At 45.5% G+C, this 15,319-nt stretch overlaps 1 protein-coding gene across 3 annotated transcripts in view; it reads right to left on the bottom strand.

Moving 5' to 3' along the window:
• Positions 1-4,642: 4,642 nt before the first annotated feature.
• Positions 4,643-15,319, bottom strand: part of tle3b (TLE family member 3, transcriptional corepressor b) — a 30,691-nt gene continuing 20,014 nt past the window's right edge. For all 3 annotated transcript variants that reach the window (XM_068571097.1, XM_068571106.1, XM_068571114.1), the window contains 12 exons: positions 14,196-14,318; positions 13,467-13,517; positions 12,898-13,053; positions 11,922-12,057; positions 11,398-11,570; positions 10,702-10,778; positions 10,327-10,576; positions 9,226-9,473; positions 8,592-8,739; positions 8,347-8,497; positions 6,852-6,928; positions 4,643-6,117 (listed from right to left, as the gene is read on the bottom strand). In XM_068571097.1, the coding sequence (XP_068427198.1) occupies positions 6,010-6,117; positions 6,852-6,928; positions 8,347-8,497; positions 8,592-8,739; positions 9,226-9,473; positions 10,327-10,576; positions 10,702-10,778; positions 11,398-11,570; positions 11,922-12,057; positions 12,898-13,053; positions 13,467-13,517; positions 14,196-14,318 (1,698 nt within the window). In that variant the 3' untranslated portion in view covers positions 4,643-6,009. The remainder of the gene's footprint in view (positions 6,118-6,851; positions 6,929-8,346; positions 8,498-8,591; positions 8,740-9,225; positions 9,474-10,326; positions 10,577-10,701; positions 10,779-11,397; positions 11,571-11,921; positions 12,058-12,897; positions 13,054-13,466; positions 13,518-14,195; positions 14,319-15,319) is intronic.

The raw sequence follows: 15,319 nt of genomic DNA, 5'->3' as shown, positions 1-15,319 counted from the left end.
TGAGGACCTCCTCGTTACAGCTCCGGCTGACGCAGGAAAAGGGAAGGAAGTTTATAATTATGTTCAATTAGTGCTCCTTCACATTTTATCTGAGCCTTTCTACGGCGCTAATGACTTATTTGTACCAATTATTTGCTTTGCTGAGCTTGTTAACCCCCGTGTTCACCTTGGCAGTTAAAGCGACTGCTGTGAGGAATGTTTCACGCTTTCCCTTTTCACAGTCCCGCCAAATCAAAGTCTTTGTGTGTGTCTGTGAGCGTTTACCTGCAGTCTGTCACTCATCAATGTCTGTGTATCGCGGATGCGTTTTAACCCGTTGAAAGCTGGCTCCAGACCTCCTTTTCTCCTGCGTTTCAGTCGTCGTAGGAATGCCAAAATTAATTCCGATACTTGTGTTTATTGTATGTGTTTGTTCGGCAAAGTATTGGGAAAAAAATGTATATCTGCAAAAAAAAAAACACTTTTAAAAGATATTTTGATCGTTCAGAATCAGCATGATATGAGCCAGAATCCCCCAAAAAAGCATCTTTGAGCGGTGAAGAAGACACCTTTTTGGAAAGATTAGGACCTAAAGAATCAAAATCTGCAACAACAAACAAGCCCTGGTCTGTTACGAAGGAGTTTCAGTCAAAAAAACTGTGTCGTTCAGGGTCAAAAATGGAAAAATTTTGTATTATAAGCCAAAAGATTGTCTGAATGGGGCATGCTGGGACTTAAAATTGGAGCGGGAGGATTTTCCAAAAGGTTAAACGAGTTTTACTGTGTAGTCCAGACCGCATTATAAACATCCAATCAATCTTTTCATCGAAGTCTCGGCAACAGAGCAAATACGTGCATTTACCCAAATGTTGAATTAATCACTTCATCCGGTTAGACGTCAACGTGCGAACAACATTTCAATGTGGCAGCGTTGGCAGCGAACAAGGAAATCCTGATGAAGTCTGAAGGTTTCGAGATCTATCCTTCATCAAGTCACAGGCCCGATGTTTACTTTGGAGAAGCATTCAACGTCAAATGTTACCCGTGTTCAATGTTCCACCAAATCAAATGCACACGTACTGGTCTCAATGGCGTGACTTGTATTTAAACGCTGCTTTTGTGCAGCTTTTACAGTATTGTTCTGTCATATTCTGTATAGGCCTCCTCCACTGTTTTATTTACTTGTTTATTTATTTACCTGAAGTCTTTCAAATCCCTCTCCAGTTCCTCCTGGAAAAAATCATTTAGAGTGTGAAGGCATTGTTCTCCCCAGTCTGCGTGATCAAAGAACAAGGGGCAGGCTTTTCTAGCTGTAAAAGCATGGAATTATACACAACTATGAAAACTCAAGACACACACACACACACACACACTCTCTCTCTCTCTCTCTCGCCCTCTCTCTCTCTCTCTCTCTCTCCCACAAAGCCCTTCTCTAATTTGAGTCCCTCATTCTGAGTGGGCTCTTGTGTCCGGCAGAGACTGATGAAAGCGTCTCATCTTGAGGACGGGTCAGAAGACGGAGCGAGGCCTGAGCGCTATCAAAGGCACCACAATGACCTCTGGGAGCTGAAGCACCAGAGCTCTCAGCCTCGATACGAGCTCCCTTTAATCTCGCGCCGCTCTCCGCGAGCACTTGGTTATCCAGTGAGTGAAAGGAAAAAGAAAAAGAGCTTCTCATTTTCTTTTTTCATCTCTTTATAAGACAGAATATTGCACCCCTGGTACGCTCCTCTCCGTTTTCTTCGGGCTACTTGCCTGAACAGGGATGGAGGAGAGGAGTCAGTATAGAAGATGGAAACATAAAAGGTCTGTCTGGATGAGGAAGAGGGGAGAAAAGGCTCATCATTTTTGCCGTCCTCTTCTTCTCTCGGCGCTATGAAAGAGAGATGAAATCTGACGTCTGTCAGGTAGAAAGGAGAGTGAAACATTTGCCTCCCTGCTGAAAACGGAGCGAGCAGAGAAAATGGAGGAGGAGGAGGAGGAGGAGGAGGAAGGTAGAGCGCCTCGCATCGCTTCTCCTTCACGGCAAAAGCTCTTGACTGTCAAAAGAACAAAAAAAAACATTTTGCATCCGGATTTTTTCATGTGGAAGCTTCTGGAAGCGTTTCACGGCGGCGCAGTCAGCTTTTAGCGGATAAGAGAACATGCTTTTTTTTTTTATGAATCGATAGCTCTTTGATTGACAATGAAGAACATTCATATACTTTTTTGGAATATCTCAAATTTAGCCAAATATAAAAAGACACACATCTGGACGATCAGTTTTCATGTTCAAGGTGTTGACACGCCCCGAGATGTACACAGAAACATCCTGTTTATACTGTGATGAGGTCTCTTTCAATGCTATTTATAGAGCCACACAGCTTTCTTCCTACATCTCAAAATGTTACTGAAAGTAATTTGCGGCTCCAGCAGTTGTTCTTACTCTCATTCAGTGAAGACGTCGTCTGAGGAGACAGAGAAAAAAAGGAATTTTGCACTAAAATGACCAAATTCAGACCTGGTGAGCCCGTTATCAGACCAGGAAGTGTTTCCTACAGGAACTCCAGACCCACAACGTTGATTAACTTCATTTCAATTATTAAAATACAGTAAAGACTTGTGGGAAGAGTTCTACCCGAACAGAAAAATAAATGACCTGATACGTTTATGTAATTACATAAACCCTGTGACCTCAAAAACCTTCCTGTCACTTCTTTGTGCAACGTAACTTTTCACCTTTCTGTTAATACTCTGCTTAGATCTGCTCTGCTTTGCTTAGATCATGCTGGGTGTTCATTGTAATGATCGAAATATGGTACAACTTTCAATCTTTCTTTTTTCATTTCACAAATAAATTCTGAAATTTTTTTTAATATAAAATAACACAAGTATTAAAACTCCTTTGGGGTTCATATCACGACTTGAACAGACCGGCTTACGCCCATAGGGGGTTAATGGGGGTCAAAAGGTTAAGGTATGGCCTTTCATTGGGAGTAATATGCGTAGTGTAGTGTAGTATTCCATAAATATATCATCTACGATTATTCCATAAATATATATATATATATATATATATATATATATATATATATATATATATATATATATATATATATTTATATATATATATATATATTTATATATATATATTTATATAGTATGCTATGAAAAAGTCAAAGTAATAAAAATAAAAAGTAATACAAAATTTAATAAAAATGTCGTAGTTTTCCATTCAAAATCGAATTTAAAAGTCACAGAATAGCATGCCATGAAAACATGCTACTGAAACGAGACGAGTTCACGTCTCCACGTGTCTCAGGATTTCTAATTATTGAACAAGTCTTTCCTTAACTTCAGCGTCCCTGTTTTCCTAAATTGAACCCCATGTGATCCTCTAGAACACACTGATGGATTCACCTGGTTTTGACTTGTTTTTGCTCTCGCACGGTGAGACCGCGTGCCCGGCGAAGCACATCGCCCCATTTTGCATCCCTAACCACCCCGTCTCCACACCAGACATCACAGCCCGACAGCAGCACCCCCACAGACACTCACATGAATATCGTCCATCATGAGTAATCTTATGGAAGTCTGTGTTTGGCAAAAGTCACCACAGAAGAAGAAAAAAAAAGCCCCAAAAGTTGCAGTTTCAATATCTCGTGCTGGTTCGTTGTTGGCATGCTTTGAATTTATTTTTTATTTCCCAAATCTTGTTTCACAATCGGCACTGAAATCAGCACAAAGTCCCAAATTCCCAAAGTAGTTTGTCATTTTGCGAGGTGTGTGTGTGTGTGTGTGTGTGTGTGTGTGTGTGTGAGTGTGTGTGTGGGAGTGTGTGGAATGTGAGCGCTGACTGAATGTGTCTGGACTGGTTCTGTGATTCAGAGGGAGAGTGTGTGAGTGTGTGAATGTGTGTGAGTGTGTGAATGTGTGTGTGTGTGTGTGTGGTTTGGCAAGCCACTCAGATCCTTCGCCGTGTCTCATCCCTCCCTCCATCGCTCTTGTCAGCAGTCCCGAAAACCACAAACCATCCCGTCTGGAGACAAAGCCATTACCTCGCACCTTTTCACTTCACTTTAACCGTCTCCTCTTTCAGATCAGTGTGTGCGCGCTGACACACACACACACACATTAGTCTTTGTGTCAGAACCAGAACATGTAACAGCCCCCCCCCCCACAAAAAAAATGACACCTACAAAAACAACTTGATTTCTCTCATCCGCGGCAGTTGGAGCCTGCTTTTTGTTTCCCATTATAACGTGTGAACTTACAGGCTGAACATGAATCTAGTGTTCAAGGATCTTCTATTGTTATTGAATGTATTGTTTCAATCCAGCATATTTACACATAAACACTTTGGATTAGACATCCACGTGAACTTCTGGTTGGCAGTGAAGATGCTCCGTTGTTGCCATCACATGAACTTCACGAAGTAAATTATAATGTGTTTATTTTTAGTCTAAACTCCTTCATATCTGGAAAACCCCATTATGCTCTTTTAAAAGAGCAACACGACTTCTAGTCGCCAAAAAAAACAAAAAACGAAGCCGCTCGGGATTGTTGTGTTCATACCTCGTCTCTTCTTCCGTTTGCGAATAAGAAAAACTAACATTTGTCTCAGAAGCTCCAAACGGCTGGACTCTGGAGGTCAATCTCAAGGAAATGGGTCCATTCTACAAAAACTGTTTTATTGATTTATTAACAACTGTACATTTCTTTTCAGTGCCGACAGCATTTGCTACATACTTTGGTGTGATTCAGAGGGCCATAGCGCTTATCGCCCCTTTCCATTTTTTTCTTTTCTTTTCTTCTCCATTTCGTGGGGGAAATGCCGACCGCATCGGGAGCACAGTGCACAAACCAGAGTGAGTCACTGTTTCTTACCGTCTACATTGGAGACACTCGACTTTGTCAATTTTGCCTTTACATTTAAGTGCCGTGCCCTCCGTCCGTCCGTCCGTCCGTCCTCACGAGCGGGTTTTACACATCTCCGCCAACCGAAAAAAAAAAACAGATTCCAGGAATATTGATAAGATACAAAAGGAGGGCAGAAGGATTCAAATCGAGACGATTGAACCGTTTGAAATCAACGGTGCGATTCAACATCCGTATTGCGTCAAGTTAGCAACAAAAAAAAAGAAAAAGAAGCACATTTTCATCCAGTTTGTGCCTGCTGCAGCGCTTTCTGCTGCCAACTGAGGTCCAAAGGGTTAGGCTAAACATTAAACGTTCCCCCGTATCCCATAATCCAACAGGGTAAAACAAACAGGGAGAACGCTAGCACAGACAGAGCAGTACACTTTAAAAAACAAAAAAAAGGTCTTTTGTTATATATATGAATTAAATTTACATCCATTTCTTTTTTCCTGAATCTCCGTGTCCTGTCTCCATCCCACAGTGGTCCAAACCAGCCGAGTCTCTGCCGGAGTCAGAGGACTCCACGTGTCCATCGTCCGGTAAGAGCACTGTGACAAAAAGGCCTTTTTTTAAAAAAAAAATCTCCACAAAAAAAACAAAAACGTCCTACTTACAAGTGTCATGCTCCTCGGTTTGATTTCAGCCCCGGAGAATGTGCTTTAAGAAAATCAAGAAAATTGATAAAAAGCTCTAATCTATCTGCTTTCCCACTTAAATAGCATAAGACAGTGGGCCCAAAAAAAAAAAAAATCATCACAAGTACACCCAGGACATGAAAATATATATATTTTATAATATATATAAAGTGTCTTTTATTTAATCCGATATGTACACTTTTCACAAGACGTCTGGGGGGACGAGGTTCTCAGAAATGAAGCGCCGCTTCATCGGGTTGCACCCAAATATTCTCAAGGGGGGAAAGAAAGTCACCAAAAAAAAAATGGGTCACCAAAAAAAAAAAAACCTTCCAAAAAACAAGTACGGAAAACCTTCTTTTCCAGCGCAAGCGTCCTTCGGCCGACGGCTCCCTCGATCGCCGCCTGGTTTCCGTTTTTTTTTTTGGCGCGTTGTAGTCCACGGACGGCGGAGTCGGGAGGAGGAAAGAGTCAAAGTCAGCAGCCTCCGCCCTCTCTAGTAGATGACCTCGTAGACGGTGGCCTTCTTGTCGCCGGATCCCGTCACGATGTATTTGTCGTCGGCGGAGATGTCGCAGCTCAGGACGGAGGACGACTCCTTCGACTGGAAGGAACGGAGTTCGAGACGTTAAAGGTTTTCATTCAGATGCCGTTGCTTTTTAACTTGATCTTGTCATCAGTTTTATATAAAAGATGCTTAATAATTCTTTTATATTTTTATCTTTATGATCTATTGTGTCGATTTTTTTGTCCCCGTGGTTTTGTTTGTATATTTGATATATTTGTTTGTTTTCGACTCTTCTTTTTGGCTATTTGTTTGGTGTGCTTGTGTTCAATGCTTTCATGGTATGGTCTTTTATGTTTGCCGCCGTTTGGGTCGTGTTTATGCTTTACAAATCTGCAAAGGCACTTTGTGAACTCTGTTTTTAAAACTGCTTTATAAATAAAGTTATTATATTCATTATTACTAAATAGCCTTGTGAATAGTGGGGAACCTGTATGTGTTAACGTCGAGCGAGCACAACTAACCGCCGCCTTTCTGAAAGCATTGTGCTTGGTTCATGCTTTGACGACATTTTATTCAACAATAAATACATTTGTCTCATATTATTTTTCTGTGAATTGATTATTTATGTAACAGCATTAAAGTTGGAGATCCCAACATGTGCTGCTACTCATAAACCACCAAAGCAGTGATGCGTGTTTACATTATCTACATGTAAGACAGCTTTTTTTTTTTTTAGAATATGACTGTGGATGTTAAGCTTCTGCTTTGTATGATTTATTAAAACGGAGGAACCTTTTTCTCCTTTGTGTGCACGTGGTTGTTGTAGTTACCTGGAATATGCTGGCACCATAAGGAGTCCTCCAAGCATTCAGCAGATTGTCCTTCCCTGTGCTCACAAACCATTTCCCTGCAAACAGAAAGCCGACATCTTGAGAATATCATCTGAAAAAACATGTGTGCTGAGCGTGAGGCTGAAGATGCACGATCAGCTAAATTGCCATAACTAAAGACATGTATATGATGGAAGAGTGGCATCATAAAGTGCCAGGGGCCATTTTGAAACATTTATTTTTCCATACTTCACATCAAACCTTCAACCCACCACATCAGCTGACTCGTGACTCTGTAATAACCTTATCAATAAACATAAAAAGCTTATTGGGAGGAATATACCCTTCCATTATGAATCCTAATGGAGACGACTCGCGCCACTTCCACTCTGACAATTATTTAAATCACCTTCGGATTAATTACCCAACTGACTAGTGGGGTAATAATTGAATTAGTGGCAGCCAGAGCTCTGAAGCGGCGAGCGTCACGTGAATGAACCGGCTCTGCTGCGGGGGTCTCGCGAGGAGGAATGAATACTGAGAGGGGCGACGGTGAAACCTCATTTTGTCGGAGCCTTTAAACTTGACACCAGCTGGTGTGCCCAGCGGGCACAATGACGGCGACTGAAAAGCCAGTGACACATTTTAATGAGCATATTGTTCCGCGCGATTCAGGCCGTACAGAAGCGAGCGTCCATCTGCGCTTCTTAAAAACACGTTCTTGCGACTGAACAACACTTTGCACGTGACTGAATCCCAGTTACTGACGGGGGGTTTCGAATCGTTTCAACATCTCCAGAAGCGGTTGCTCCCTCAGTTCTCGGTGCAGACAAGTTGACTCCCAACGCTACCAGGAAGCGACCGGAGCAGCTACGTGTGTGTGTGTGTGTGTGTGTGTGGCTGGATGCCGATATCACAGATGATATTCATCTAGACCGTGAAGGATCACACGCGGCTCCAGGAACTGGGTCCTGCCGAGATGCCGAGATTCATTTTGCGGGAGAAATCCATGTTTTCCCCGCATTCACCACGAGGGCAGTAGCTAAGATTTCAACTGACAAACGATGATGACAGACTCGTCACCGACTGACTAACAAGTCCACAGTTCTGTGTTCAAGTACGTCCGGTTGGTTTACGTTTGAAATTCTGGAGGGAAACACAACATTTTGAGTATATTTAAATACCCGAATGCAATATGAAATGTACATTTCTCCTCATGTCTTTAAGTATCTCATGACCTCAACACTTGTCCGATGGGCAAGTCGAGCGAAATCAAGATTCAAACACTGGTGCTAAGATGATGTCACCGAAACAATTAAAACAACTATGAATATCAACACCTGCTGGTTTAAATAGAAATATCCATAACAAGGCGAGAAAAAAAAAATGAATCACACTAAAAATGAAACCTTTAAATCTCCTTTAATTCAGCTGAACGCCAAACTATTGGCGTATCATCCCCCACAGGTTTGTGCCGAGGAGCCGGTTTCCTTACCACAGTAGGCGAACTTGAGTGACAGGACGCAGCTTTCGTGCAGGTGCAGCTGGTACTTGTCGGGCTTGGTGTGGTGGAGCACCTCCACGTTGCTGCTCTCCATGCCCACAGCCAGCCACTCTCCAGTGGGACAGTAGCCCAACGAGAAGATCTGCAACGAGGAGACAGCGTTTCAACCGAGGGGTTCGCTCGCGGACGCTCGGGACGCGAGTTGCGAGGTTGTTGGGTTTTTTTCGGTGCTCTACCTGCGAGGTGAAGTCGTGTTGCTGGAGCTGCCGTCCCTCCCTCAGGTCCCAGGAGCGCACCGTGTTGTCCAGCCCTCCGGTCCACAGCTTGGTCCCGTCGTGGGAGATGTCGATGCAGCTGGCTCCGTCTGTGTGGCCCTGGAACTGCCTGGAAGACCCCGAGACCCCGAGCACAGCGTCAGAAACAGAGGACAAAGACGTCCAATCTTGTGTCTTAAAGAATCCCCCCCCCCCCACCCCCGTGAGTCAATTCTCGATTTTACATCATTTCTTAAATTCGCTTTTTATAGGCACTTGCATATGAGATATATACCCATGTGTTACATCAAAAAGTGCAGAACAATCTGAGCTCTCTATACAATGAGGCACCATTGTCCCAAGGCACACGTGTAGAGGGATAATCTGGCCCTAAAGCTGAAAAATTGAAGTTTGATATTTAAAATTCTTCATATCTCTTGCGGGCGAACGGTTTTGTTTTTGGAAATTGGTTTACCGAAAGGTTTTAGGTTCACAAAACAGTGGAACATGTGAACACAATGGTAGTTACATGCCTAAGCGTGGGACCCCGGAGGGTTAAGCCTTTCAGTGGGTGCTTGAAGCGAGCCCGTGTTGGTAATAAAACACTCGTACTGACCTGACGAGGGTCTGGTTGTGGAGATCCCACACGGCGATGTTTCCGTCCGAGCAGCAGGAGAAGCAGACCTTGGCGTCGGGGCTGATGGCCAGCGCGTAGCAGGCGGGAGCGGAGGACGTGAGCTCGGCCTTGATGCGGGGCGTCTGCGAGGCCAGGTCCCAGATGGTCAGCGTGCTGGCCTCGCCGCCCACGATCAGGGTGCGGCCGTCAGGCAAGAGCTTGCAGGAGCGGATGTAATTGTCCCGGTTCTGGAAGAGAAACGGGAAATCCTCACGATCTTGATGTCATTTAAAAAAAGAAAAAAAAAAAAGAAGTGAAACATCCACTCGAATAGGACAATGAGGTTAAGAACAAACTGAATTACAGTTGTGTTGAGGACGAAAAAAAGAGATTAGCAGCACACATCAGTGTGTGCCTCTGTCTCTACTTCAACTTCAGAGCAGCTTCTCTTTGACAAGTGGAGTTTTTAGGCTGCCGTCTGTTTTATTTTGTGTGTGTTACAGTGAAGATGTGGATGTCGGCTTTAACAAGCGACGCGGGGGAGCGAGCGGGGCTTCGGCTGCTGGCCGGGCTCCAAGAGAGCAGGAAGACAGATCAATAAGAGCGTGGAAGCTCTCGGTCGGATTAAAACGGCACCCCGATGGCTTTATAAGACCCAATTGCACTCTGGACGCACCTTAAGGGTGTTGGGGGGGGGGGGGGGGGGCGTATGAGGCTGGCACCAAGCCACAGTATCAAAATGAGAAATGGGAGGCAGTTGGGAGGAAGTAATGAGCTGGGTAATGGCAGACAGGGTCAGCCAATCAGAACATCATTACTCAGCAGGCTTCTTTTTTTTTTCCCCCCCCTCACCAAGGATTATTTCAGCACAGCAGTGAGACACTTTGCTGAATTATTCACATCTCTGTCTGTTCCGGATCCGGGAGTCAGGCTGCATTTGATGCGCCAAAAAAAAAATCTTAATGAAGGACGCCGATTGCAGCGATCTGGGCGAAATGAGTACATTATGTTTCTGTTCGGGACGGCCGGCGTTGAGACATCCACATTGACGGTGACACAGCTCTGAAAGCTCTTTGTCAAACAAAAGGAGACGCCGGTTACCAGGCAGTCGAGCTGGGACACCGGGCTCTTGCTGCCCGGTTGGCTGATGTCCCAGATCTTGACACAGCCCTTGCCGCCGGTGTAGACGTGACGCGTGGGGTTGCTGATGGTGACGGCGCACACCACTTCCCCGTGGCTCAGGGTGTTGATCTGGCGAGCGTGGCGCGGGATGCCCGGGCCAATCAGTGCGTCTGGAGGGAAGGGCACGGGCTGCATCTGACCATCTGCGCTCACGTGAAAAGAATACGCTCTGCAGGAGGAAGGGGGGGGGGGACAACAACAAATGAGGGGAAATATGGTCAGTCTGAGCCCGGATGCATATGCTCTCCTGTTTCGACGGCAAAATCCACAAGGAAAAAAAGTCCGTCTACTCACGGTTTTCCTCCAGAAAGGGATGTGAGGCTGGCCGGCAGGCCCGGAGCTCTCATGTGAGAATGAGGGTCGAACCCTGCCTGCGTGACCAAGAACAGCCAGGAGTTAGCAAACAACTAACCCACAGATAAATGAGTCCAAGCTAACGTTCAAATTAAAGTGTATGCCTCGATTTAACCGCGGAGGACCCCCCTCCCCCCTCCCAACTCCCGAGGAACTCTCGTACCATCTTTTCCAGGCAAATCCCTTGAAAAAAAAAAAGGCGCAGACTCAGCTTCCTTGCATACAGAGAAGCTTTACACAAGGCTACAGCGTCCCACTTGCTAATGCTAATGAAAGCCTGGGAGATCTTCAAACACGGAGAGGCATTTTATTTAAAAGCCTTTAGAATGCTAACTAACTAACATCAAAGTAAAGGAGCGAGGCCGCCTTTGTGCTACCTCATTATACACACACACACACACACACACACACACACACACACACACAACAAGCTGCAGCCAGCCAAGCAGAATTATTCACAATGGGTTGTGGAAATAATGCTTTAAGTTTTTCTCAAAGTCAGATTCCACAACCTACAGCCGTGGAGGATAATTCACACAGACGCCCGGTTGAAGCTGATGGAATACATGAATGAATATAAGTGGAGAGGAGCCTCATCGGATCCATTCATTTCGATGTAGAAGCTGAAATAGTTACAATCGGGGAGCGTCCGTAGGCGGCGGCGGCTGCGGCGCTCATCTGCGGCGAGATGAGACCCGGATAGACGCCCGGGCTGGTCAGGGACCCGTTCATCTCGTGGTGACCCATCATGGCAAACGGGGAGGCGTAGGAACCGGCGATGGACAGCGGCGTACGCAGGGCCGGGGCCGCTGGAGCAGAGAGAGAGAGAAGAGCACTTTAATGGAAGACAGACAATAATACGGTTAAAAAAAACACAACGTCGGTTCATTACAGATCGTGTGATACGATCAAAAGCGCCAGAGCTACTGCTAATAGATTTCCAAGGTCGTGGATCAACAGATCAATCTAATCTGTAGATTACTTTCTTCATTCATCGTCCGGTCCACAAAACAAATCGCTAAAGCCAATTTCACGTCATTGAAATGTTTATTTTGTCCGACCAGCATCCTAAAACTAGAAGAAGAAGCACATGTTGTGCATGTTTGGAGACGAATGACTCCATTTGAACTCATTTTCAAGCAGAGACGGTGTTCACATACCCAACGCCTCCATGCCGGGGGGTTTTCCCATGGTGAGAGGCCGGAGGCCCGGAGTGGTGCTGGTTCCTGCCGTTGGTGCCTCATTCCTTGGAGTAGGTGTGTTGGACTTCAGGCTGGGTGTGGACGACTTGTCGTTCTAAGAAAAAACAGAAATAGTCTTAAATCTCTGGGCGAAATTCTTATTTTTAATTTTTTTATCCGCTTACTGAAAGTTATAAGTTCATTTACTCTAAAAAAAACACCCCCTTTTTCAAAAAAATCCAGACTGACAATCTGAGCGGACGACTCGAGGTAATCCAATCTAACACTGACACTTCATTACAGGAGAGTGTGTGTGTGTGTGTGTCAGGCTTGTTAAGAGTGACTAGACAAACAACATGGTGGCCTCAAACACTTCCCTCATAATGAATCCATCTTTCTCCCTTCGCAGGCGGAGGGAGAGGAGTGGAGGGGTTTAGTTCAGCGACACGCACTAATGAGGGATGGAGAGCGGCCGGGTGTCATCGATGTGGACTTTAAGTCGATCCTAATCCTCAGAGAAATGGTTTATGTAAAACTGATGATTGAGGATTGTTCTAGCTTGGTTAGGTATGAAGAGGAAATGGCGGTGAGCGAGGAGGAGGAGGAGGAGGAGACGACGCAAGAAAAGAGGGAGACAGCAGTTCCCTCGCTGCCGTGTCTCTGGGTTATTTACAGCCTCGAGCCGAGGAAGAAATGACCATTTATTGGGTAAGCCATAAAGGAGATTGAGAGGAGTGAGCCACAGGGTTTGATTTCCTGAGAGTGCATCTCTGCCCCTTCAAGCCCCTCATAGCAGCCAACTGCTAAGCCTCCCCGCGTATTAGTCCTGCACACAGACACCCACTTCACTTGACAAATGCCCTTTAGTCTGTCAGTTTCACCCTCCGCCGAAACTGCCTCCTTTCTTCTTTTTTTCCATCTTCCGTCTCTAAGTCTTTTCCCGCGTGTCACTCACGTGGGCGTGGTCCTTCGCTTTGGAGGACGGCGTGCTGCCCGAGGAGGCGACGGAGGCGGGGCTGTTGGGGGCGGCGTCCTTCTTCAGGACCCGCGATTTATCCAGGCCGTTTTCGGGAGGAGAGTGAGCCGGGCTGACTCGGGGGGTGGCTGGATCCTGCGGAGTCAAAGCGAGACGGACAGAGAGAGCGAGACTGAGCAAACAAGACCGGAGGAAAGCCACTGGCATGTACATGTAGGTCAAACAAACTGGGGCCTCGTGTGCAAACACAGATAAATATACTTGCTCATACTCTCCCTCACACACACACACTTTTCATTCACCTGTCACTCCCTTTTTTTTCTCTTTGTATTACTTTCTGCTTGAATGGCAAAAGAAATACAGAAAGCGAGCACGCACTCACACACACACACACACACACACACACACACAGCCAATATTATGACAGACTTTTTGGCAGCGCTGTGAGAAGGTGTCGAGGCTTCGACACAGACAAATGACAAAAGAGCGCAGTGTTTAGTTCACGCCGAGGAATGCGGCGGAGCAGCTCGGTTCAAACGAAGTCTTACTTCGTTGGAAACGTCCACCACCAAGTCGTCACTTTTGTCCCCGTCACTGTCCTGGAAAGACAAAAGAGGGATGTGCTTAACATTACTGGGAAATCGCACGCATACTTAAGAATAGATCAACAGCAAAGAACAGATTTATGACCGTTGTAACCTTTTTCATTTCATTTGAGACACGATGTACACACAAAATGTGACTTCATAACATTTGATTTTACAGTTCTATCATTTCCTCATCATCCCAAAGCCTTGAAAGTTTCCTGGTTGCGTAGCACGGTTGTAATTAGAGGGACTTTCAGTTTGTATGTTGAATTGTATAACCACCTCTTATGCACTGATTAAAAGACTCAAGGAGCCACTAGCTTAGCATTCAATTGGAGTTAATTAATTAGAAATGTACCAATTGAACACTGTCTGCATGTTCTCTTTAATTAGAGCCAAATTACTGCGGACGCTGCCTTCAAGGACACTTACTATATGACATTATTAGGAATGCGGAGGCCCATTAAATAAAGCACCGCCAAAACGGTGTTGGTCACATCATTCAATAAAAGGGTCGCGAATTAGTTTTCCCTGCTATATTTTGGTTTGCTCACCTTATGTGCTGAAGTGTGACTCGTTTTCAAGAGCGGCCCGATATAGTAAACATGCGATCCCTCCCACGGCGAGAGAGTGGGAGAGTTCAAACTCGTCGGCCGGGAAAAAAAACAATTCGGAGCAATAAACACTCACATATCGGCTCATGCTGTCTTTGTCGTCCACTTTGCGTTTCTTGGAGTCCAGGCTGTAATCCGAAGAGCCGCGGTGCTTCTCGCTCGCCGCCCGCAGGCTGTCCGACGGCGACACCGAGTTATTCTGCCAACGACAACAACGACATGGAGCCAGACCCCGTCAGTTTCCGCCCTGAGCGAGTTACACCTTTTGCGTCTTAGCGTCCTCGAACATGCCAACATCGTAAACGCCGTCGTGCTCTATTTGAACCCATCTGGACCACGACACGCGGTAACAAACAAGTGTGACTCAATATTCAGGGACTGAAATATAAGAGTGAGCATATGCCCCTCGTTCAAAGTGAATATGTGGGAACTTCAATGCAGCAAGTCCCTCGAAAAACCAGAAGAGCCGGAAACCAAACGGTGCGTTTAAGTCCAGGCATGGCTCCGGAGCCTTTTTCTTCCTTTGTCAGAAGCAGCGACAATATTGACTGTAAAGCTAAAACACACAATGCTCCTGGACTGATTTGGGACCGGAGGTGCAGGAGAGGATTCTGGGACAGCTTAGTCCTGCTGTTGCTCGAGCTGCCAAGGCAGCGGAGCAAGAAGGGAACAGACGAGGCAGCTGAGCAAACCCACAAAAAACGCCTCTGGAAGACAAAGAACTCGCAAAGCACGGTGATAACGCGGGACAGATAGAGGAGGAGAGGTGCAGGGAAGATGTGAGGAGGTACACACACACACACACACACACACACACACCTAATCCTCTTGTAACCCCTCATAGTGACCTGGTCGGGGTCACGCTTGAAGCTGCATTAACAATTCAAACCAAACAACGCTTCCATTCCTGACTTGAAAGTACAAGCAAATACAAACAAAAGTGACCAAAATGTCTCACAATGTAACTGTAAAGCCTACAGTTACGACTGCTTAAGAGTCCATGAGTGTGAGTGTGTGCGTGTGCTGGGGCAGATCAGTGACTAAATGGCAGAAAATGACAGCAAAGTTCATGAAAATCAACCCGAATAAAGAAGAGGAAGGAAAGAAAGAGGCCATTGAGGGAACCTGGACAAGAGTGCAATGTGGAGACACAAAGAGGGTGTTTCCAGCAGAGAAAAGACCCATGAAAGAGGCAAAGTG

This window comes from Clinocottus analis, unplaced genomic scaffold (genome assembly GCF_023055335.1).
Source record: "Clinocottus analis isolate CAN_PGR_092001 unplaced genomic scaffold, fCliAna1.0.p SCAF_1, whole genome shotgun sequence".
NCBI lineage: Eukaryota > Metazoa > Chordata > Actinopteri > Perciformes > Cottidae > Clinocottus > Clinocottus analis.
The sequence above is the reverse complement of the archived record's forward strand: the minus strand, read 5'-3'. Positions and strand labels throughout refer to the sequence as shown.